At 38.9% G+C, this 23036-nt stretch overlaps 2 protein-coding genes across 3 annotated transcripts; one reads left to right on the top strand and one right to left on the bottom strand.

The window, feature by feature from the left end:
• Positions 1-7813: 7813 nt before the first annotated feature.
• LOC137944675 (dof zinc finger protein DOF3.4-like) lies at positions 7814-9319 on the top strand. 2 transcript variants are annotated; one of them, XM_068790391.1, is made up of 3 exons: positions 7814-8205; positions 8305-8408; positions 8499-9319. In XM_068790391.1, exons 1-3 carry the CDS (start codon positions 8155-8157, stop codon positions 9121-9123), a joined length of 780 nt encoding a protein of 259 aa, XP_068646492.1. In that variant the 5' UTR covers positions 7814-8154; the 3' UTR covers positions 9124-9319. The 2 variants fall into 2 exon arrangements, with proteins under 2 accessions (XP_068646492.1, XP_068646491.1); XM_068790390.1 differs by having other exon boundaries at positions 8305-9319.
• A 2785-nt stretch (positions 9320-12104) lies between these two features.
• Positions 12105-22839, bottom strand: LOC137943901 (uncharacterized). Its single transcript, XM_068789332.1, has 7 exons — positions 20474-22839; positions 16168-16258; positions 15622-15779; positions 15427-15478; positions 14841-14923; positions 14563-14656; positions 12105-12984 (listed from the first exon to the last, which is right to left on the bottom strand). The coding sequence occupies exons 1-7, from the start codon at positions 22256-22258 to the stop codon at positions 12416-12418; spliced, it is 2832 nt and encodes a 943-aa protein (XP_068645433.1). The 5' UTR covers positions 22259-22839; the 3' UTR covers positions 12105-12415.
• Between the last annotated feature and the right edge of the window lie 197 nt (positions 22840-23036).

Below are 23036 nucleotides of genomic sequence, written 5' to 3'. Positions count from 1 at the left end.
CACATCGACTGCAACATCACCATTCCGACCCAGCCAAATAAGATGCCACATCATAAAATGACAAAAAATTTGAATATTTCAGCTGTTATGGGTGGGTGTGCTGTCCATTATTTTTGTCATTATTTTATGGGTTTTTTTTTACCTAATTACTCATTTTAAAAAAATTAATTCGATAAATAATGTAAGTTTTGACTGATTACGGGTCGCCATATCATTAGTACTGTGTGAATATAGATAGACACATCGACTGCCACATCACCATTCCGACTCGGCCAAATAAGATGCCACATCATAAAATGACAAAAAATTTGAATAAATTTTTTTTATTTTAAAAACCAAATTTATGAACACACTTTTTTATGAATAATTTTTTTTATTTTAAAAATCAAGTAATAAAAAGTATATTCATAAATTTGTTTTTTAAAATAAAAAAAATTATTCAAATTTTTTGTTATTTAATGACATGGCATCATACATGATAGATACATGTCGGAATAGTGACGTGGCAGTCGATGTGTCTGTCTACTCACACGGTATTGATGACATGGCGATACGTAATCAATCAAAGCTTATGTGTCACCTTTGACTGTACACATGTACATTGGATCGGTCAAAGTTAGGTATTTTTTAAAATAAGTTCAAAGTGATGTCATTTATTGAAATAAATTTTTTAAAATGGATATTTTGGTAAAAAACCCTATTTTATAAGGTATTGTAATATGAAAAAATATTATTATTAAATATAATATTTTTCATACTCAATAACTTTTCCTATTAGATAAGCCATGTTACCCAAAACTCTTATCTATATTTATCATATTTAATTTTTAATTATTTGAGTAACTTATTATGTACATTTGATGTTATCATAGAGTAATTTAATATGTAATATTAATTGGTTTGATAAAAAGAACATAGCTTAATGAGGGTACCCATAAAGAACCCATTAACAAGGTTTCTTAACAATCATGTTCTATCTTAATAAATCATATTAACGCCCTTTAAATCTTCTTTACTCATATAATATAACATCAAATACTCTTTCATTTATTTTATTTATATAAAAATAAATAAATAAAAACAAATATACCATTTTACCTACTTTACTTATATAATATAACATAAAATAATGAAAATGACCATTCTCTACAATTCTACAATAAAATAGAATGACAAAAAATACCCTTTAATATAATTCAAGTATATAATATAACATAAATAATAAATACCCTTTTCTGAGTCACCTTCTCTTTCACCACCGGATTCAAGTCATACCCGATACCTTCTTGATCCCAGTCCAAATTTATGGGTTAGAGACGAATAAGCACAGTGTTTGGTACCTCTGCGTCGTCTCTCATGGGCTTCTATGCCACCACTGTATCTCATAAATTCACCAGAACTTTTAAGGAAAAGACTTGGTTATGTATCGTTGCTAGAGGGGAAGAAAAAACTCGGCTTGTCGTACTTCACCATATAACTTCGGAGAGGAAGAGGTCTACGGCCTCTCTCGTTGAGATTTACTGCACTCAACTACTTGGCTCAACTTTAGTTTAATGATCTTGCAATCATTCATTTATTTTGATGGGTTTTATATTTTTCTGCAGACATGTTGAAGTATGTTCTCACCCTGAATAGAGAGTGTTTTTTAGGAGCTCAAGGAACATCTCCTCTGTCTTGCATGGAATACATACGCAGTTAATCTTCTGAAGAAAATGTTGGAAAATGGTTGGAGAATATAACGATTAGAGAATTCGACAAGAAATTTTTGTGAAAAGCGGCTTTTATGGACAAGAACACGGATAGTGGATAATGTAATTTGTAATTGTGATCTGGTTTTTCCTAATTATTTCACTCAGCCAGCAAGAAACAGTTTGAAGTGTTCATCTCCTCTCTACACGGGCATCTCTTGCTTCCCTTCTTCGACATATGATTGGGTCAATTGTTTGTTCAATATCAAAGTTGGGTATGAGACTGGTTGGTAAATGGTAGCCATTAGTTTACTTTAAAAATCCATTACATTAAGACGTTTTCCATCCTGGAATCCACTTTGCAGCTGTTGAGCTTGCTTTCCAGTTAGGAAATGAGTCTCAAAAGCAAGGGCTTCTGTTGGAATTATATTCTACTGAGCTTCAACTGTTTAAGGACTCGACTACCATGAAAGAGAGCAGGCATTACTTTGAACTTCCTTATTTGGGATTTGTAACTGCTGAATTACGAAAATGATATTTCTGGATGTTTAAATTTTATTCAGAATGTTTACATATTTGTTTTTAGATATGGATTGAAACACTTTGATTTTTTTGTCTACATTTTTTTCATACTGGTGGATGTCATTTCCAAACTTGGGTTGCAGAAAGCTTCAGTTTTGCAGCATATGACCTCTGTAATTCAGTCTATTGTAGAGAAGAGTACTGTGGATCATCTATAATTCATTGTGCTTTAATGGAGTTCCTCACAATTGCTGACAAGGTAACATGAACTTTCTTTTTCCACAAACTCTTGAGTTACTTCAGTGTTGATATCCTTGTCTTGCATGCTGGATTACTCCTTTAACCTCATATTGCATCTTTTGGAAGTCCTCTGCCACAGATGTCCTCCAACATTTGTTAGGTCCATTTCTTGTTCAAATGATCCATACCAGAGAAGGATCACAGCTTGGGATCCTTTGCATAAAAAATGGAGGTGCAAAGGTGTGCACTCAGCTTCAGAAATTTGGTTGTTTCTACTTAGGTTTCCATGGTTATTTGGTTGCAAGAAAGAAAGAAAATTATCAAATGAATGATGGGGAATGTTGGCAAGATAGCACATGATCAATATGACAGCTTGGCTGAGTTTCTTTCTGACCCCTTTTCTATCTTTTTTATTGAAATAACTCTGAAATTTAAAGTAAATCTTTGTCTTTATGATCTCAAAAACAATTTTATAATTTTCTTTCTTACATGCATAACTTCTGTCCAGGTCCATGTTAGTCTTCTTTATGTAGTAGATGATACAAGCTTATAACTTAGGTTAGTGCTTGCAGACAAAACTTACTGTGTATTTCTATTTCCCTATTATAGTTGCTTAAGAACGTTCCATTTATGTTTGAGTTGGTTAAGTACAATTTATAACTTTGCCCCTACTTTAAATGAAAATCCTATTTCTCTATATCGCTTATTCTACGTGTCCCCTTTATATGAAATTTAGTCCATAGACATAGTTTAACATGTAGAATAAGATTACATTAAGAAATATAAATAATGAAAAGTAAAATGACCAAAATACCCTTATTCTTGTTTTTCAATACTCCCCCTCAAACTATTGAGTATATGTCGAACAATCCCATCTTGCCGCAGAAGTTCAGGAATTCACGCTTTCCTTGTACTTTAGTAAGGATATTGCCGAGTTCATCACCAGACCAAACATATTAACAACTGAGTTCAAGTCCGTGTGGAAAAGGAAGCCTTACTTTGATGTTAGGATCTATTAATTAAGTCAAATGGACTGATGGTCCAAAGATTATCCCAAGTCAGATGGTTTTAACTACGTTAAAATTCATTAAATGTGAATGGTTACTCTCTATTTGTAACTTTGAGAAAGCTTGATTCCTGTAATGAAAGGATGCTTGAAATATCTAACTTTTGGTATCCTACTATTTGTATGCCTGTCTGCCCATTCCTATTGTAATGTTTGGCGCACTCAGAATTCTACAGCTACTTCATCCCAATTCTCCACTCTATTTCAGTCTTCACAGCCTGGCTTCCCTTGACTTAACTGTCCCTTGTCTTTGCAACAAGGCCTTCTGTTTACACTTTTACTGTATGTTTCCTTATATTATAGCATTCAAACAAAGTTGTTTCTTAGGTTACAATTTGCTTTATTTTCTTTTTCGTTTCTTTTTTAAGGTTGAAGGGTCAGATGCTGTTACAAAAAATGAGACAGAAAAGCAAAAAGAATCCTCAGAAATTGATGAACCAAGTCATCATGATGAAGCTTGTTGTTCTTTATGTAGATATTGACCGTATTAGTGCAAGACCTTTGCTCTTCAATCATTGCAAGAGCTTAGATGGGACTAAGTGTCGCTTAAATTGCAACTTATTTGCTTATTAACAGTTGAAAGTTTGGAGTTTGCACCTTTTTTTCTTTGAATGGGGTAGAATCATAGAATACGAACTCTGTTTAAGGCAAGAAACGACTCCCACGGCCTGGTTAGGAAGCCTGAGGAAGTAGCAAAAACTGCTTTCTAGTTAGCTGGGGAAGAAAATGTGAAGCCAAGAGTGAGAAAGTTGGGATAACCGGATGTTCTGCTGTTAAATGTATTAGCTCTCAAACGAGAAAGAAGATAAATTTCTCTATTTTTATGGTTATAAAAAGTTGTAGTTTGTAATTATGGGTGATGAATTCGGATTTTTACAAAATAGGAAGGAATTTTTTTTTTGTAAAAGAGTACTATGAGATTGAAATTTGACTACAACTTTCAGGAGGAATGTTAGTTTATCCATCTAGACCCAGTTCTAGTTCAGGTAGGATATATATTCTATTTCTTGAGAAGTAGTTAGATACGATTTGAATTTTGATAGATGAAGATGAGTATAAGAGATTGAACAGAGGAAGTTGCCTATATAGAGAGGTAGAGAGAACACTTTTTGTTTCTATCCAGATCTTTGTAGTTTTTAGTTGTAACTTTATAAAAGAAGGATTGATGTTAATCTCTGCCCAGAGTATTTGAGTCTGGTGCTACCAATCTTGGCAGCAGTGCCTGCTCTTCGATTCTTATTATGTACCAGTCTTACATATGCTAAGCGCTCACAAAAACATGTCCCTAGAGATTAAAATTTGTTTGTGCTGTCTAGTTTTAAAGTTCATGGTTTCACCTTCAGCTAAAAAATTATTCAAATGCCTTCCTTTCACCATTTTTTCTTCTTCTTTTTTCTTAAATTTCTCTCTGCCTTCCATACGACCTCTTTTTTCTGTCTGCTGCTCTCTTCAGCACTAGAAGATAGATAAGAAGCCTGGAAGGTAAATTTCAAGTTAGATATAGACTTCCGAGTTCTGGAAGAAAAAAAATTCAAAACAAAAAAAGCTAGTTCTAATATTTGATAAAATATATAATCATTTATACAAATTTGTTCTAACTTCATTTACTTGCAACAGGAAAAAATGCGAAAGAGGCAAAAGGTTTTCTTCTTAGACCTATGTAGAAAAGAAAAACTAAAAGGACATACAGACATATATACTAAATCTGGACTAGAAAAAGAAAAAGAAAAAAGTATTTGAAGGTTGAAATTGCAGTGGAAATGCCTCAAGGGCCAAAAAGAAAGATTCCAAAGGGCAGAGGAGAAGGAGAGTATTTGTGATTTGATCGTCTCAGCCAACAGCTTCGCCATTAAGAAATCTGATCTAAGTTTCAGACAACACGAACCCGTCATACCATTGGATTCCTTCAAGAGAAAAACTAAAGCAAACCTTATAAAGGGAGGAGCTTCTTCCCTGCCACGGTAAAAGCTCTTCCCAGTTCTCAATCAGAAAAACAGGAAGCTCAGCCATTGAGAAGCAAAGCAGAACCCATGAAAGGGACCACAGCTAGTGCATGCAGCATTTGGCATACATGAGAAACGGAAACCCATTGAAGTAATTCATCAAACGGGGCTGAGAGTTCATTCATTACTTCTCTATCGCTCCATTTCGGAGTCAATTTAGAGAATAGAATAGAGATCACAGTGACTGCTAATGGGGAAATCTGCCCCATGCACATGCCCTGTTCTTTAATTTTAGACTAATGACGTGCTGATTTTAGTTCTACGCATCCAGTCGTTGACTGCTTGCTGCCGGCTACTGCTTCTCCTTAAATCAACCAAATCAAGGTCGGGATTTTAAATAAATGAATTGTCATCTCTCATGAATCGTGGCGTGCCCATGAATCAAATAAACAATTCAGAGAAACCAGGAACTCACCGGACTTGTCCTACAGAATGTTGTATTTTCGTTTGAATGCTAGAATAGGGCCCGTACATCCAGTGACTTGCTTATATCTGAATCAGCTATCAGCTGTACATAGGTTTGGACAAGGAAAATAGTAATTGAAACTGGCTTAGAAAATGAATTTACATTATGAACAATATAATTGCGATGAAAACTAAACAAAGTAAGAACTAAATCCATCTTTAAAATCGACATTAATATATTGGGAATTGTTTGATCTTTCTTTGAGAAATGAAGGAATGGAAATGGAGTAAAAAACAAACACCTGTGACGGAGAGCTGTCAAACAAAAACAGAGAATAATAAGCAGAGATGCTTGATAACTTGAGCTAAATACAAGTGACAAGAGAGGAGACTGATTGATTGATCGATTGATCGAATAGTCAAATGGGCGAGTCAAAAGGATGTTTATTCCATGTTTCGGTAGGGAGAATGATGAAAGAGGTGGACAGGATTAGACTATCTAATCAGGAAATGGAAGTATGAGTTGGAGATGGTTTAGAATAATCTTTATATTAAAGCCACTAAAGATGAGGACAACAAACAATCTTCATCTAAACGTCGGCAACGGCATTGCTTCTCTGATTGCCCATGAACCAAAAGTCTGATTTCAGCCATATAAATGTGAGAAATGCATAACATTCTTGCCAAACTCGCCGCCCGTAGATATTTGATTCTCACCTCCGCGCTCTACTCACCCATCTGATCATATCCAATTAATTTATTTTCTTTGTCCAGTTATCCTACATTTGTGTTTTTTAATTATTTCTGATTGGAACAATAGAAAAATGGTTTTCTTATCTCGAGTAACATTTTCTTTTCTCTTGAGCAAGGGACCTTTATGGAGTAACAACTTCAAATGATTGTTTCCAACTCGAGTGATAAATTTTTTTTTTTTTTTTTCGATTGAGTTGTCTCTCTTGGATGTGAAGGGAAAAAATCTTCCTAGTTTGCCAAGCGCAGCAGCAACTGGAAGCAACACAAACATTTAGGTCCGATGATGGATCCTATGCGAATAGCAACAACATCAACTCCCTTGGCATCAACACGTGATAGCTGACAACAGTGGGCTAAACCATCTGCCCCACAAGCAAGCAGGTAGTTGAATCGAACCCAGGAAGGGAAGGACAGAGAGAGAAAGAAAGGAGAAGCTGTCCCTCCTGCACAGTCCACTATCTTCCACCGACCATCGAGGTTGACCATCGAGGGAACTCTGCTTCATGGCTGAAGCTCTTGCCTCTTTTTTCCTTTGTTCTTGTCCTTTACTCTATACTCAAAACCAGAAACACACCAAAAAGAGTCGTTACTGATATTCTACGCAGCTATCATCAATCAAAAAATAGCATAAGCGTGGACTGTTAGGCCATTGACATTTTCACAAGCACCTTTGGTGCATTAGTAAAGCAGCATGTGGAGGAGGGCTTACCAGACAAAGCGTTGCAGCAGGGCCACGAGAGTGTAGAGGACCCACTTATACGGAAGGTTCCTATGTCATGTGGCTAGTGAAAGGAGAAGGTGGTCCATGATTCCACAAGAGTGAATTAATGAATATTAAATTTTGTGTTTGCTAATGCTGGAATTATCAGAGATTCATTTCCTTCGTCTGCTCCTTCTGGAAATAACAATAATTCTTGCTTTTCTAATCAACCCAGTAGCCTCTTCGACGAAGAGAGAAGCATAAAGATGAGTGGGACGTGTCTCGTCTCTTGCGTTGTAGTTTCTCGTTACTGTGCTCTCCACCTTCGCCTTAACGTCGAAGCATCTCTCTTGCCAATTTCTCCTACTCACCTATACATATTAGCTATAAAACTACGTTTACAGAGTATCAAATTCGCAGCTACCGTCGAAGAATTTTCCTCTCTCGGTCTCTCCATCTCCTCTTCACATCTACCAAACTGAAATAAACCCAGCTCTGCAGCCTTTCTCCCTCTCTCCATCTCTCTGCTTATTCTCTCTTCGATATGCTTGCTTCTCTTCTGGTCTCCAAGTCGACGACAATAGAGAAACCAGAAAGACCAGTGGCTTTTCGTTCGAAGTTGGGACTTGGCGGCCGCTCTGCTGTCTTGGTTAAACGGAACAATCTCATCCTACTCCTATTCTTCTTCAGATTCATCTCTTTGCTCCGCCTCCCTCGTTCCAATGGCTAATTAATCACCCTTTGTTTTCTGGATTAATTTTTAGCCCTAGTTCAGACATGGTGCTCAGCTCGAAACAAGTTTCCTCTGACAGCCTCGACTGGGCGCAGGTAACGGACTTCAATTCGTTGAACATAATTGTTTGTAAATCAGTTGAAGTTCTACGCACTCTAACATAATCGTTTCTCGTTTTCTGGTTTTGGGAGCAGAATCTGTTATTACAAGATGGAGTTACTTTGGAGCTTCCGAAGCCGACTACAACGAGGCAACCGCAGACTGGTAATCAGAACCAGCAGCCGTCGAAGCCGCTAAGGTGCCCGCGCTGCAATTCGACCAACACCAAATTCTGCTACTATAACAACTATAACAGATCACAGCCTCGTCATTTCTGCAAGACTTGCAGGCGTCACTGGACTAAAGGAGGAACTCTCCGAAATGTTCCCGTCGGCGGCGGCCGCAAGAACAAGCGCGTCAAAACTAACAATAATGGTTCCGGCAGCACCGCAAACAGTCACGGAGGTACCAACTCTCAAGTGGATGCTCGGAGCACCCAACCGCAATCCCTTTCCCTTCCAGTTTCTGATCAGAAGAAAACGTCATCTGAGATCCTTAGCAGGACTCTTCTCGACAACCCACCACAACCTCTTCACCGCAGCTTTGTGACCGATAGCATTCACGGGAAGGGCGACAGTAATAACAACAGCAGCAGCAGTTGCAGCAGCGGCGGCGGGCGCTTAGTGGGCACGACGAGATCTCTTCCTCCGATGACTTCCTTTTCTCCTCTCGCAGACATGAACATCAGCCCTTACGAGAACGAACGATCTTTCCCGTCTCTCCTGCCGGACCCTTTGATCGAGTTTGCCAAGGAGACACCCTACAGTCTCCAGTTCAGCGCCCAGTTAGCCCCCTCGACGACTACCCAGATCAATTACAGTCTCCTCGATCCTGGACTTTGGAATTGGGACGATCTCCCCACCATCTCTCCCGATCTCAAGTTCCCTTACGAAGATCCACAGTTAGGAGTTTAGTTTTTTCATTTGTTTTTATTTTTATTTTTTTGTGTTCTCTCTCCCTGGTTCTGATTGTAATTATCTTTCTCTGAAGCTAGGTGTTTTTTTTTTTTTTTTATCAGCTTCAATCCTCCCTCATTTCCATGCTCCTCTTCTCTCCTCTTCTGAAAGACAAATTCTGAATTTCATAGATAATACATTAGAACTTATAGAAGGGTGCAATTAAAGACCAGGAAAATCATTATGAGAGGTTTCAAGCAAACATGAATTTGATTCAATATTATAATATCTGGCCCATGTAGTATTATACTGGTTTGCAGATGAACTGTTGCAATGCAGTGATGATTTTATGTACAAATACGAGAACTGTATTTATATCAGCTAAAATAGTAAATAAGTGTGATGCGTGACTAATGCATGCATTATGTCCTGAAGTTCATCTTTTGATATTAGAGGATGCAGAGTCATTGGCCCCTCAAACAGGAAGGTCTGGCGTGAATTATTAATTTGGTGAACCCACTACAGAGACCAACTTTATTCTGATATGGTCAGATGATCTTTAACCTTTCAATCAGAGAGAAGTTGTCTCTTCATTCTGGAAGACTCCGCAGTAGGGATTGTCTGGCAGAATCATGCACGATTCGTCTGTCCAATGCTATGTGTTCGATGTCACCGATTCTTCACTCTATCACATTCTGTGATGAAGGCTTATACATCGAAAACCAGAAAGATGAGTAGCAGCATATTGCGTAGGGAAGATGAGACCAACATGAGAGATGACTGAGAGTCTGACGTGAAAGGGGGCCTGAGACTCACATGGAGATGATGCCTCGTACTTGGTGAAGGAATGACGATCCCACTGTGGCCTGTAGGTGGTGGGGGGATTCTGAAGTCAGGGCCATACCATTAGGCAACAGGAGAACAGTGACTAGTCATTTCTGATACTCTATTGCAGGGTGAGACTGAGAATGGGGTCATCGATCAGTGGTAATGGCATGGCGTCTCTGTACTTGCCCTTTTGATTTCTGTGCATGAATGCGCCGAGCCTAACCAAATAATCCAAAGCAAGCAAAGTCAGGGAAAAAAAGAAGGGTAGGGATTTGGGAGTCGTAAAACCGAGAATGCAGCCTGCCAATGAAAATACTGTTGGAGGAAAACATAATATCACCGAAGAAGATGAGACAGAGAAAGTGAGACAGGAAAATAGAGCAGACAAGGCCACTACAAGATCAACCTAGTCCACAGAAAATGCTAGTGAAAAATACGCTCCTTACAGTACTAGAAAGACTCAGATATGGGCAACGAGCGAGAGATGTAAAGTTTTTCTTTTTCTTTGTTGTTGGCCGCCATTAAAACTTCGCTTAAGTACGCATGACGAGTTACACTTGTTCAATGGATGCCACATCCTTCTCGTCAACAAACTCGCACACTTTTTCCTAGTTTAGTAAATGGGTTTTTCTTTGATCGAGAAGGTTGTTTTTACTTTAGTGGTGCCTGGAAAATAATTTGATGCGCACTTCCAACTTGTCTTCCAAGTAACCACATGGTAATTCGTTTCTTATTCATTCTGTTCAACCCTAGGACTGACGGCTCTAAAGCCTTTCCATGGACTTGTAAGAGTTATTTGTTCGATTATTTTTATAATCTCCTCTTCTCTCAGATTCAATGACCTGCCAAATGTGAATTACACTGTGAGCTTGGATCTCGTGACTCATACAGAAGGCAGAGAGCTCCGGACTGATTGCAGAATCGAAATTTCTCCGGGAGAAGTCCAACCAGTCAGGAGTCCTCAAAGCACTTGGATGCGGTTCCAGGCTGGAGTCCGGGAGCTAACCGGTAATCTGAATGTTGCGACGGCGTCCGGCAGCCTTGGTAAATATCCGAGCCGAAAGGCATCACGGTGAGACGATTTCCGCGGCAGGAGAACTATCGAGAAGAAAATATTTTAGATGATACATAACGAAGAATGCGTTGATTTTGGGAAAGAAGCTTCCTTGAAGAGTCACAGAGTCGATAACGGAGTCCACCCAGCAATAAACCCAATAAAGCTAGGCGCCTCCTTCCAGCAACAGAAAAAGTCTTAAAAGATACTGTATTTGTATCAGCGAGAGAACCCCGATAAGAATGTCAGCGTTTCATAAAAGAAATAAAATGGAATGTGAATCATGCATGCGTTATGTCGAAATTCTTCTTTTGACAAAAGAGGAGGCAGTAAAGTCTGGTCGGCGTGAATTATTAACCGGGTGAACCCACCGTTGAGAATTTGAGACCAACTTCAGTCTGATATTCTGTCAGATAATCTTAACCTTTCGGTCAGAGAGAGTCGTAAATTCATTCCGGGAGACTCCACAGTTTGGTTTGTCCGCGAGAATCATGCATGATTCGTTTGTCGAATGCAACTTTGGTCTGCGCATTCTTCATCTCACATGAGGAATATCAGTGAAAAAGCCATGATCAGCTTGTAGAATTCATCGAAACCCGGAGTAAGGTTGCAGCGTATTGCATACGGAAGTTTATGAGTGACTGAACTAGGTTTCGACTGTACTGGTCTTCTGGGTGGTGGAGCGATTCTCAAGTCAATGGCACCGGCCATGGCAATTAAGCAACAACAGAACAGTGACCAGTCATAACGAGTCACACTTGTTCTACAGAGGCTACATCCTCTCCCATCAACAAATTCGTACACATTTTCCAGTTTATTAACTGGATTTTTCTTCGAGCATGAGACAAGACTGTTTTGCAATGCCTCCAAATTTTTTTTGTTAGTTAGATGTGTTCTTCCGGCTTGTGCAACCAAGAACTCATCTCTTGCCGGACACCCCTATTTGTAACTACATGGTATTTCGATTCTTATTCACTTTGTTCAACCTAGGACTATGAAGCCTGAAACCGGGCACCATTGCAGTTCCTTTTATATCTTCATGTCTTTATTTGAGGCTGGAAGAGAATCAACCTGATATGCCCTTCTTTGAGTAACTTGGAAAAGGTTTATTCATTGGAAGCCACCATTGGAAAATGAATTTTAAAAGAATCCATTAAATCAAGCTGTTCTGTTTTTTCTTTTTGCATATGCTCTTACTCTACAGTTTTGGATACAAGTGCGCACATGGAAGCAAGGAATGGATTGAATATTACAATCCTCACTAGCCACATATCATTACTATCTATACACAAACTATCAGTGTCGGATTTTCGGAATGCAGATGGACAGATAACTGAAGATGCAGGAACTCGGAGCACCGAGCAAAACCAAAAGAACCAAGTCCCTGGAGCAGTGTTGAACACGTCTTCACCAAACTGAAAGGTCCCCTCAAATCCTTATTGGTAAGCCAAAATTTTGAAACGTTTTGATCTCCCCTCCAAGTCCAGCGGTCACAATTACCATTCCCCAGGCTGATCGTGCACTATGGTGGTAACTGCCATTGCTCTGAGGGATCTTCTTGTCGTTGGTGGTTGCAGACAATAACAGCTTCTCCTCAGGCCATGTCACCGATACCCTGTCGGAGAAATAACTAGTATTTTGATAGGACATGGTGTCAGGAAGTGGCGAGCTACCAGTGCATCCATATCTTAAAGGGCTCCCATGCCCGTTTCCCTCTGCTGGTTCCAAGGGGTCGGATGCAGAACTTCCCCTTCGATGTTGCTCACTGTTACAAAGTTCTTGAGGACGGATGATGCCAGGCCATGGAATAGCCACTGATACATCTCGACAGTGGAAATGTTCATATGACTTAGTAATGTTGATCCCTTTTCCTCTACTTGGCCGGGAATCACTGTCATATCTCCATATATAAACATGAGAATCTTCACTTGCACTGACCACATACTTACCATTTGTAGTCAATGCAGCAGATATTTGGCTGCTGGTGTTGCGAAATCCTGCAGAGAAAAGCACGAGGTGCCCTTTAAAGGAAGAAATAGACGGAAATGACAACATAGCTGAGTTTAACAATTGGGTTCAGCAGGGATTTGGTAAGCCTCTTTTTTACATCACTAGTCTATTATTGGAAAAAACTTGAAAACCCTTGTAGAGACAATGCGAAGCAACAAGTAGCCTAGATATATCAATCCACATGTCGTATTAAAAATCTATTTGTGACACTGTAAATTATAGTGAAAACACAATTAATATCGCTCTTCCAATAGAGTATATATTGTGTTATATTATTAGTTATCTTATCAGTCAAAAAATGACCTACAAAATACAGATGAATGACATTGTCTCAATCAAAAGATGGCCAAGCCACACATACACGAACTAAGCTATATCTTACACACAACTATGTATATCCAGGCAGGCTGAGTATCCAAAACATACAAATACATGGTAATATTGACTTTTGTAGCCAGGAAAACCTTTCTACTCTTATCTCTCACCTCTCACAAATTACTTATGTCACATCAAGTATACAGACTGTCCAACCATGTGCTAAACTCAAAATTCTCACAGAGATCCACTTTTTGGTTGTTTTTAGGTCCAAGATGTTACTGTACAAAGAATACATTCCACCATGAACAGATAAAAGAAGTATAAGCTGATTTCAAATTTTATTTTTTTATTTTTGACTGTTTTCTTCCACATTTTCTGCAATTGATGTGTAAAATCTGCAGAAACGATAGCCCAACCTCTTCAGCATATCAAGGAACCAAATGTAGTAAAATAGAGAGTGAATGTTCAATCAGTAACACCTCATTCTCAGAGGTTATTGTCTCGTTCTCAGAAATAATCACATGGGAGTCAACAAGTGGCTCGTGCATTGCTATTCCAATAGTTGGAGTAATGTTAGATAACTTGATTGGTTTATAGCACTAGTTATTTATTGAAACCCCACTTACTATGTTTACAGGGTATTCTATTTTCGTAAGGACTCCAAGTTATATTATCTATATAAACACAGGAAGAACAGAAACTTGACACTCCTCTCCCTATTACAGCCCCTCTCTCTCTTCACCTACTTCTCTTTTACTTTCCCCCTTTTCTCCTCTCTAATTTCAGAGCCTTCCTCCTTGGCACAAGTCTTGTCCCAGATTTCTCTTTTATCAAATCATGCATCATCAGCCCTAAGAATAAGTTAACAATTAGTATTTTTGGATGGGTCCCATTCCTTGATTTAAAGAGCTCATCCATGACTCTTAAATGCAAATTCGCAAATTTGACAGCTCATTTTTTTTGTTTGAAAAATGCCAGTATGAAATTGAAAGAGATCTTTGGACTAGAAATGTTCTGCAAGTTTTAGTTCTTTCCCAACCAGTAAATTAAGATTATGAAAGCCTATATTCAGTAAAAACAATAGTCTCATTTCTGGCAGAATGCTTTGAATGGAACTCGTGCTGTAGAACAGGCTTTGGTGTGGCTTTATCTTTTTCAAGATTATGACAACCATTGCCCACAGCTGGAAGAGTTTTGTGGAATAAAATACAGCAGACCAGAGAAGCATAGATGACCATAACAGTTACCTTTAAATTTGTGAACAAGATCAACTCCATCTACAACCCTGATCCGTGAATCTGCAGACGTTACCAGCACTTCTGAGGAACTTCCTGGGGCAAACTGTTCAGTAAATGGATCAGCAGCTGAAGATCTCAGATCTAGCAGTGCACGTGAAGAAACTCAACCCAAAAAAGATCATGAATATTTTAAGAATCATTTAGGTCTCTAACTTGCAACATATTATAACCAGCAAGACCAAATAAAATAAACTAACATAAAATAAAATATAACCTAATGTTGCTACCTGAAAACCAGTGATCTTCTTCACATGTGATTTCTTTTTTTTGTTCTGAAGATTTATTTGACTTTTCTGATGAAGCTTATTGTCTGACATACAAGAAAAAATGAAGAGGTAAGTCACACATTTCACAAACATAATCACATTAAAAAAAATCCTAAAAGTAGCAGGTTCACTAAGAGGCAGTGTTTGCAACAGCTCCACTAATAATTAGCAATGGAAGAGTAAATAGGCCAAGAATGTTCAAGCATGCACTCCGACTAGCTTAAACATATGAAAGCTATGATAGCAATACGTAGGCTTAGGATACTAAAGGAATATTATATAATCTTCAAATCAAGTAATTTACTTAGGAGCACATGAAAAGTAACAGAAAAAGTAAAATCCAGCAAGCAGTCATTGTGCCCAAATTCAGAGTGCAGAGACAAGATAAACTCTCAAAATAAGAAATGAATTTAAAGAAGGGCCAACTAATCCTAATTTTCTCAGAAAGTTACTACATTAGTGTGGTGGTAAATTCCTAACAGTTCAAGTAAAAGAACAGCACACTGAAGAATTTTTTTTTTTTTTTTGAGGTGGTTACAGATCATACCTGAAGTGTTGTACAAATGACAACTTCCCTTGTGTGAACCAACGAGTGCCCCCTTCAAAAGCCAACAGATTGAATTCCTTGAGAAATGGGGAACATAACAACGAGCTACATTCAAGAAGAACTATAAGCTTCAGATAGAAGTTATAGTTCTTGAAGAGAAGAAATAAAAAGTTGCCACAGGAACCAAAGGCAGACCTTGCCATCTGGTGTGTAACAAGCTGCAGTCACCATTTCATGAAGATCATTCCAGTCAACCACTTGACGATCTGGAATACTCCATATGCGGACCTTTGCGTCTAGGGAACCACTGATGAAATATCTGTCATCAACAGGATTGAACTGGATGCTAGTGACTGAAAAAGCAAGATAAATTTTAAAAGGTTAATGAGTAGGATTCACAGAACCAAGTCTACCCAAACCCTAAGAGTAGGCTCAAAACAACGTACAGTTCTAAACAGGATTGAACTGGATGCTAGTGACTGAAAAAACAAGATAAATTTTAAAAGGTTAATGAGTAGGATTCATAGAGCCAAGTCTAACCAAACCCTAAGAGTAGGCTCAAAACAACGTACAGTTCTAAGAATCATTAATAAAGTAATGCTGAACATTAACCTACTAAATTCAGGTTTTTAAGGAACTGAATACTTCATATGATTCTTGAACAAGCCAAGTTTCCAACTCGTAAATGTGACAAATATGATCAATTTAGAAAGAGAAGTCACAGAATCATAAAATACATACCATAATCACTGTGGGAAAACACCTTCAAGCAACATCTGCTAGACAAGTGCCAAAGCCTAACTGTCTTGTCCATTGAAGATGAAAGCAGATACTGAATAAATGCAAGAATACAATAGTTCTATTAGGGCCAAGAACTGGCTTTCTGAATGCACATGAAATATCTATTCAGCCTACCAGAATACTAAAAAAGATTACCTAACAAAAAAATAAAGACACGATTGGGAAGAAATATTGAACAGAACAAAGGCAAAACTAATTGGGAATAACAGAAACAATCACACACATCTAGAAAAGGGAAAAAAAAAATAAGATAATGAAGAACCATTCGCCAAACTAAGCAAAATGCACAAAGACTACTCTTTCTTCCAAATAAAGAGACTTGTATGAAGTTGTCACATAATGATAAAATAGCTATGCATTAATATTTAGTACTCTTTGCCCGATTGTGCTCAAGATAAAAATACACAGTAATTGTTAGAGCATTATCAAAACTGTGATTGTGTCATTAGTCAACCACATGAATTCTGATCTATCAATTCTTAGCTACACTGTTGTGTATCCCTTCTTCAAGTCCTTCCTCACTACTTCCATCCATGTCATTTTCTGTCGCAACCATCCCTAAGAATTTCAATTAGTTGTCCCCCTCATTCCAAACAAAAAATCATATTATTATTAATAAAAAATAAATAGAGCTGATAAACTTCCCTTTATACACCATATCTGTCTAAAGAGAAATGAATAGCCAGGTGGTAACTGGAGGTTGTCGTAGCGCCCTTTCCTGGACACAGCACACATGTCCACACAACCACTTAGATACAATGACACATATCTGGATTGAGAGATATCATACATATAAAGGAGAAGGACTAAGCTACCTAGCAGTCAGTCAATTGCTCGTGACTAAACAAGGTCAAGCCATTTTTTGGGGATGCTTCCTATGCCACCATCCTAACTAGCACAATAAATTTAACAACTTTCTATTATCAGAGACTAACCTCCATTATTTTACATCATAGCTAACATAGGTAAGAGCATAATTAAATGTTTGCATTTCTTATTCACGAGTCTTGACGGAAATGATGGAAAGAGAAAGGAATAAAAAGAAACAAAAAGCGAATGGTTAGCATAAAGAGTAAAAATAAAGGAAGATGCAACAAGAAGAATTTGGTGGCACTTGGCTGTGTTCCTGAAACAGCACATCTGCATGAGTCACATCCGGCAAAAGAACCCCGAAAGAAATTCTAAGACATAAAAAGGCTTTTGTGTGGCTGGAACAGCTGACAGCAAACAAACCAAGTAGACAAATCAATAGACTATGACACCAAGTGGGCTCATATCCTACCGGTATTCCTATTTGGGCTTTACAGAGCAATAAACCAAGTGTCATCTTTGTTTACGCTACACCATGGTTTGTCAGTTGTTCCACAAACTTCCTAGATCTGACTTTAAGAAACATCCACTCCATAAGCCGTGGCCAGCAGCAAGAGGAAGAGCACACATATCGTGGCATTCTATACCCTAATTGCTAATCTCTTGTTTTCGCAACAATAGGTTTTATATTCTAGTATATTCTTCTATTTAGTGACAAGGAAACACACCTTGGAGCAGCAGTTGATAATGCATTGCTAAACCCATAATAATTCATCCCTTGACTCAAAGTAGTTCTTCAGGTACATTCGTTTATTTCTACAAGCATTGTCTTGCTTTCAGACTGTTTCCTTTCATAGTTTTCTGGAAACTATGTTTTAATGAACTGTCTGTTTAAACTTCACATATCACTTTGCAACAGGAATTTGATCAAACCCTCCACAAAATCAGTGCATGTTAAATGCTAAATAAGAGAAAGTTAATCTTCTAAAAATTGACTATTCCCATGGCATGTCGTGGTTTAGGCTTCATTCACTTTGTGACTATTGCTGAATCCTCTCCCACAAATTAAGGGTGGGAACAGACACAGCTTGAAAGAAAGTCAATATGTGCAGAATTAGTCAAACAGGATATTTAACTAGCCAGCCAAAGCCTGCTTGCTGTCTAACATTTTATCAAAATCAAGCAATCGATCTCACTTTATCAGGAGGTACAAAATCCTGCTCCTAAAACTGGGCCAGATCCTAAGAAATCCATCATCAATTTCAGTCTGGTTTTTAAAATACTTGTGCAACTGCCATCTACAGTTCATTTTGAAAGGATTACTAGTCATCCACTGGACCACCCATTTTCCCATTCCATCAATAGTATTCTGAACCAAAGAAATCTCCTTCTCAGACCTCAACATTCAAATTCCTCAAGCCTATAAAAGATTCTAGATGCACAACTCAGTGTCCTCTCTATGAGAGGAAAAAATTCCAGTCGAACTAATGAATTCTAATCCCATCTCTCCAAAATTGTATTCCCATAGTTGGCATGATGGTGGAAGCTCCAAAAAATCCATATGATGTATTACTAACGCAAAACAGTAATTTAGATTCAAGAAATAACAAAGTTAAAGGCTTCGTCTAGAGTATAGGTAACCTAGACTTCAGAAACAACTTAGAAAACTATAATCTTGATTCAAGTTTAATGGTAAATCTTGAAGGACAAAAAGTAGAGTTTCTGCAACTATTTAGGAAAAATAGCAATCAGTGAAAAAATTACAAAAGGATAACTTTATCCAAGAGATAACAAAACCAGAACTTTATTTCAATAACAAATCTTTTTTTTTTTTTGTTAAATAGCAGGGCCTTTTATAGGCATACAAATCACAAAACAGGAAACTCATATGTTGTCTATGTTAGGAAGTAGACTCTAATTAGGATTTACTAAATCTATAATTACTTGCTAGAAAAGAAACTCAAAAACATGAAATAGTTTCTAGCTTAAAGATTTTCTAAAAGACTTGTTAACTTTAGGCTACACTAATTTAGAAACAAGGACCCAAACTAAAAGCAGGAAGTTACTTATAGAAAACACTTTCTAATTGGAACTTTTAACCAAAATAACAAGTTGTGCGAGTAATGCTTCCAATAAATTCAGCAAGTTGGTAGTCTAATAAAACTTTCAATTTTAGCAAGCTTGAAATAGGAAATTGCAATTTAGAGAAACTCTCCAATTTAGGACTTTCTATCACTTGAACTTGTCCTACAATAGGATTAGGCCCTTTAAATTGAGTCTCCTTTTTCCTTTTTCTTCCATAAGCATAGAGATTTCTGGTTGATCTCTTGTCTTTTGATGTTCTCCAGCTAGTTCATCCACATTCTAGTGTACGCATCAATTACCTACCCAAAAGGGATTTACTCATCAAAGTCAAGATCATCTTATTCTTCAATGACAAATTTCACATCTATTAATATCTAGAGGAGTAAAACATATCATCTTATCTGAAGCAAAGTCTTCTATCACAAATTTTAAAATCAGTAGCAAAGTATCCTGGAACTCACTTTCAGATAGCTTGAGTTAACCACCAAAGACCATAATCAACTTGCAGCTCTCCATCATTGCCTAGAAGGGTATTATATTTCATAAAAACAGAAACGAAGTCTTCACCATATTTTCTACAACCAGGACAATTCTCCAGAAGCTCTTTCAGAGGGCTTCTAGGCCCAATAACAGCTCCAGTTCTAGTGCTAGTAAAATCTTGTTAACTAGTGCTAAAAATTTATATGCTCACACATGATTCTGTGTAAGAAAAGATTGACCAGATTCTATTTTTCAGAGTTGCAACTATTGCGAGGAACTTAGATTAGAGGTATACAAACACTAGAAAAAGTCAACAGATAGTAGTCCTAAAGAAATATGCAAAAGCAGCCATCATCAAAGCTTATGTGCTACATGGTAGAACTGTTTTATGACTGTAGAAATTTTGCATGGTTTCATGTTAGTCAATTATTATTACGTTCTTGTTTGAGGTTCTTACTCTCACAGCGAGATGAGTACTCCTAATAAACGTAAATGATTCATGCAAAGCAAAAAAGAGAAACAAACAGGGTCAATTGGGCAAATCTGCCACAGAAATCCTTAAAGGTAGTCCAAGTGCATATGGTCGGATTAGATCAAATGTAACTCATTCTCACTTTCATAATTGTGTAACATGTCTCAGACAGTGAAAAATCCTTTGCTATCAATCACCAAGTAAGGAAGCCACCGCTTTTGTAATTCATGTTCAAAGTGAGCACTCTCTCAGTCACCCAAAGTAATTAACTTTTTATATCTAACAATGCAATATGAGATATGTAAGATATGCAGAGAAATTTCATGTAGACATCAATTCCTTTGTCTATATCACTGATTTTAAAGCGTTGTACACAGCATAACAAGTGTTAGAACAAACCTCAGACTTGGACCAAGAAAGGTCGAGCACATCAGCAAGGTGACCTTGAAGAGAGCAGATTGGCTTCTCAGTAAGTGCAAAAACATTTTCCGGCACCATAACATGGTCAAGGCTTGCAGACTTCCTACTATACGATAGCTTCCCTCTTTTCTTCTTCTCCAAATGGTTGGTATCCCCATTGGCAGATAGCAGAGTAGGTTCTGGTGAGCGGCTGACCACTGCAAAAGGATTTGAATTTCCTTCCTCCATTCTTTCTATCAACAAATCACCTCTTCTCTCAGATTCAATGACCTGCCAAATGTGAATTATACGATCTTCCCCAGCACTAGCAAGGTACTGCCCGTCCAAGCTGAACTTAATGCTCCAAATGGATCCCCTATGAGCTTGAATATCTTGACTCATATAGAGGGCAGAGAGCTCTTTATATGACTTCCCATAGTATCTCACTTTCGTTCTCTCAGGCGTGTGCAACAGAACGTCCTGGCTATCATCTGTAGCAGAGCTAGACCTCCTCCCACCTTTTTCAGAGGAAGTGTCTCTCTCGTCACTGCTTCTCCTTTCACGATGGTGCCCAGTCACGGAGCTCGCGACATTCTTTATACTTCTGAACCAACCTCCTTTCTTCCTTGACTTAGTTACCTCGCCATTCGCGTCAACAGTGTTCATGTCATCCTTGTTCCTACCCGAGGATTCTTCCACGTTTTGCCTCCGCATCAGCTCCTGGACGATAGGGGAGTGGCCAACAACGCACATCTCAAATTCCTCTCTAGTGAGCTGGCGACCGGTCCCTACTTCGCGTAGCTTGTTCCACATGCCGTCTGCGCCAATCTCGTTGATAACAAATTCCTCGCCATTGTCTAGATTTTTAATAGTGCATGCCCTGTGATCAAGGTCTCCGCTTGCACTGTCGGAATCATCGACGTCATCCAAGTGCTGATGATTACCGTTAGGAGTTCTGGAAGGGGAATTCGCAATCAAGTGGTCGGACGTTTTAATCTCGTCGAACCTCCGGGAAAACTTGCCGCTTGGAGGTTTACTCGGGGAAGGCGAAGGTCCATCGCTACTTGCCTGTTTGGAGAGAATAGTAAGGAGCTGGCTTTGGGGGTTACTATGTACAAGAGGGGAAGAGGCTTCAGGCTGTGCCGAATTGGGAAGAAGTGAAGAACTAGAGAAGGGGTTACTACTGCAGTGATCAGCGGTAGTGGCACCATCTGAACTGGAGCGAGTAATTCGGCAATTAGAGGAGGTATCTTGCTGTTGTTGGCCTAGTTGGTCGCAGGATGCAGATCGGCGGGCGGTGGCTACGTCTGCGGCGTCTCTTGTAGAGTGGACGTGCTGAGGAGGGGGAGTAGATGCGGAAATAGATGGACCGCAGCGTGAAAGGGTTTTGTCCGAAGCGAGGCCCAACTGAGAGAGAAGTCGCTGGCGGCGCTCCTGAACAGAGGCGGGCTCCGCGATCCAGACATCGTACGTGGAAACAGCGGCCATGGGAAAGCGGATAGGTGGCGGAATTTGGTCGGGAGAAGATGACGCATAATCGAGATTGCGCTGGTGGGATGGGGCGACGGGTCCTTCGTCGTTGTCAGAGGAACACGAAGACGACGAACACGACAAGATCCGGTCGAAAGTCTCGAAGAACTGGTCCTCTTCTTCTTCCTCTTCTTCTTTCCGGTGGGCTTGCTCTTCTTCCTCTTCCTCTTCCTCTTCCTCTTCTTCTTCTTCTTCTTCTTCTTCTTCTTCTTCTTCGTCCGCTTCTTCGTAGTCGTGTCGTCGGGAATTGGTCATCGTTTGGGCAATCCCATCCGAAAAGGCCCCACCGCTGATAATCGAGATCTGCACATGGATGCTCGCTCACACCTATGCGTCGCCCAGATGAAAGAAATGTAAAACAGGGCAATCGCCGTTAAAGTCAATCAAGGAATGCAATTTTGCTCTACTGTATCCAGCGACGATCTTGAATCACCAGTAGAGCGCTGATCAACAAACGATCAAGAAGTCGAAAGGCCAGAGAGACCGGGTTTATGAAGAAGGTTCCCTGCTTTCCTCGCTCCGCGGTTCCGCCGGAACTAATCAAGACGCGACGAAATAATTCACTGTATTTCTTCTCCTCGACGTGGGACTCGGATCCGAAGTCCCGACGCGAGAGAGAGGAAATCCCAAGCCAACAGAGGAACAGAGCCCTATGCGATTCGATTTGTTTTGAATGTAAACAAACAAGAGTAACAGCGGCATCGGCAACGGCACCTACGACGAAATGGAAAGAAATATAAGGCCGCAACAAAATCAATCAAAATGAAAAAATGAAGATTTTCTTCTATTCTTCGGCTGCTTGTTTCTTTTCCTCTCTTTTTGCGCGTTAAGTGGGAGACTAGTGAGGGAGGCGTAGGAGACTATATATAAAATGTCAATGTCTGTGGTCTACGGGTGTTTGAGGTTCCTACACTAAACTGGACTCCACTGAAGGGCCGTCGCCTCACCTCCCTGTGACCATCTACTCTCCGTTTCTTTTCTTGAGATCGATCTCTTTCTCTGACGTCTCACTCAATCGATTCAAATCTACTTC

Source organism: Aristolochia californica, unplaced genomic scaffold (assembly GCF_029961685.1).
Source record: "Aristolochia californica isolate CCGP_79_NKW_82.1479 unplaced genomic scaffold, dmAriCali1.0.hap1 SCAF_11, whole genome shotgun sequence".
Classification (NCBI taxonomy): Eukaryota; Viridiplantae; Streptophyta; class Magnoliopsida; order Piperales; family Aristolochiaceae; genus Aristolochia; species Aristolochia californica.
This window is presented reverse-complemented; position numbering and strand designations above follow the sequence as displayed.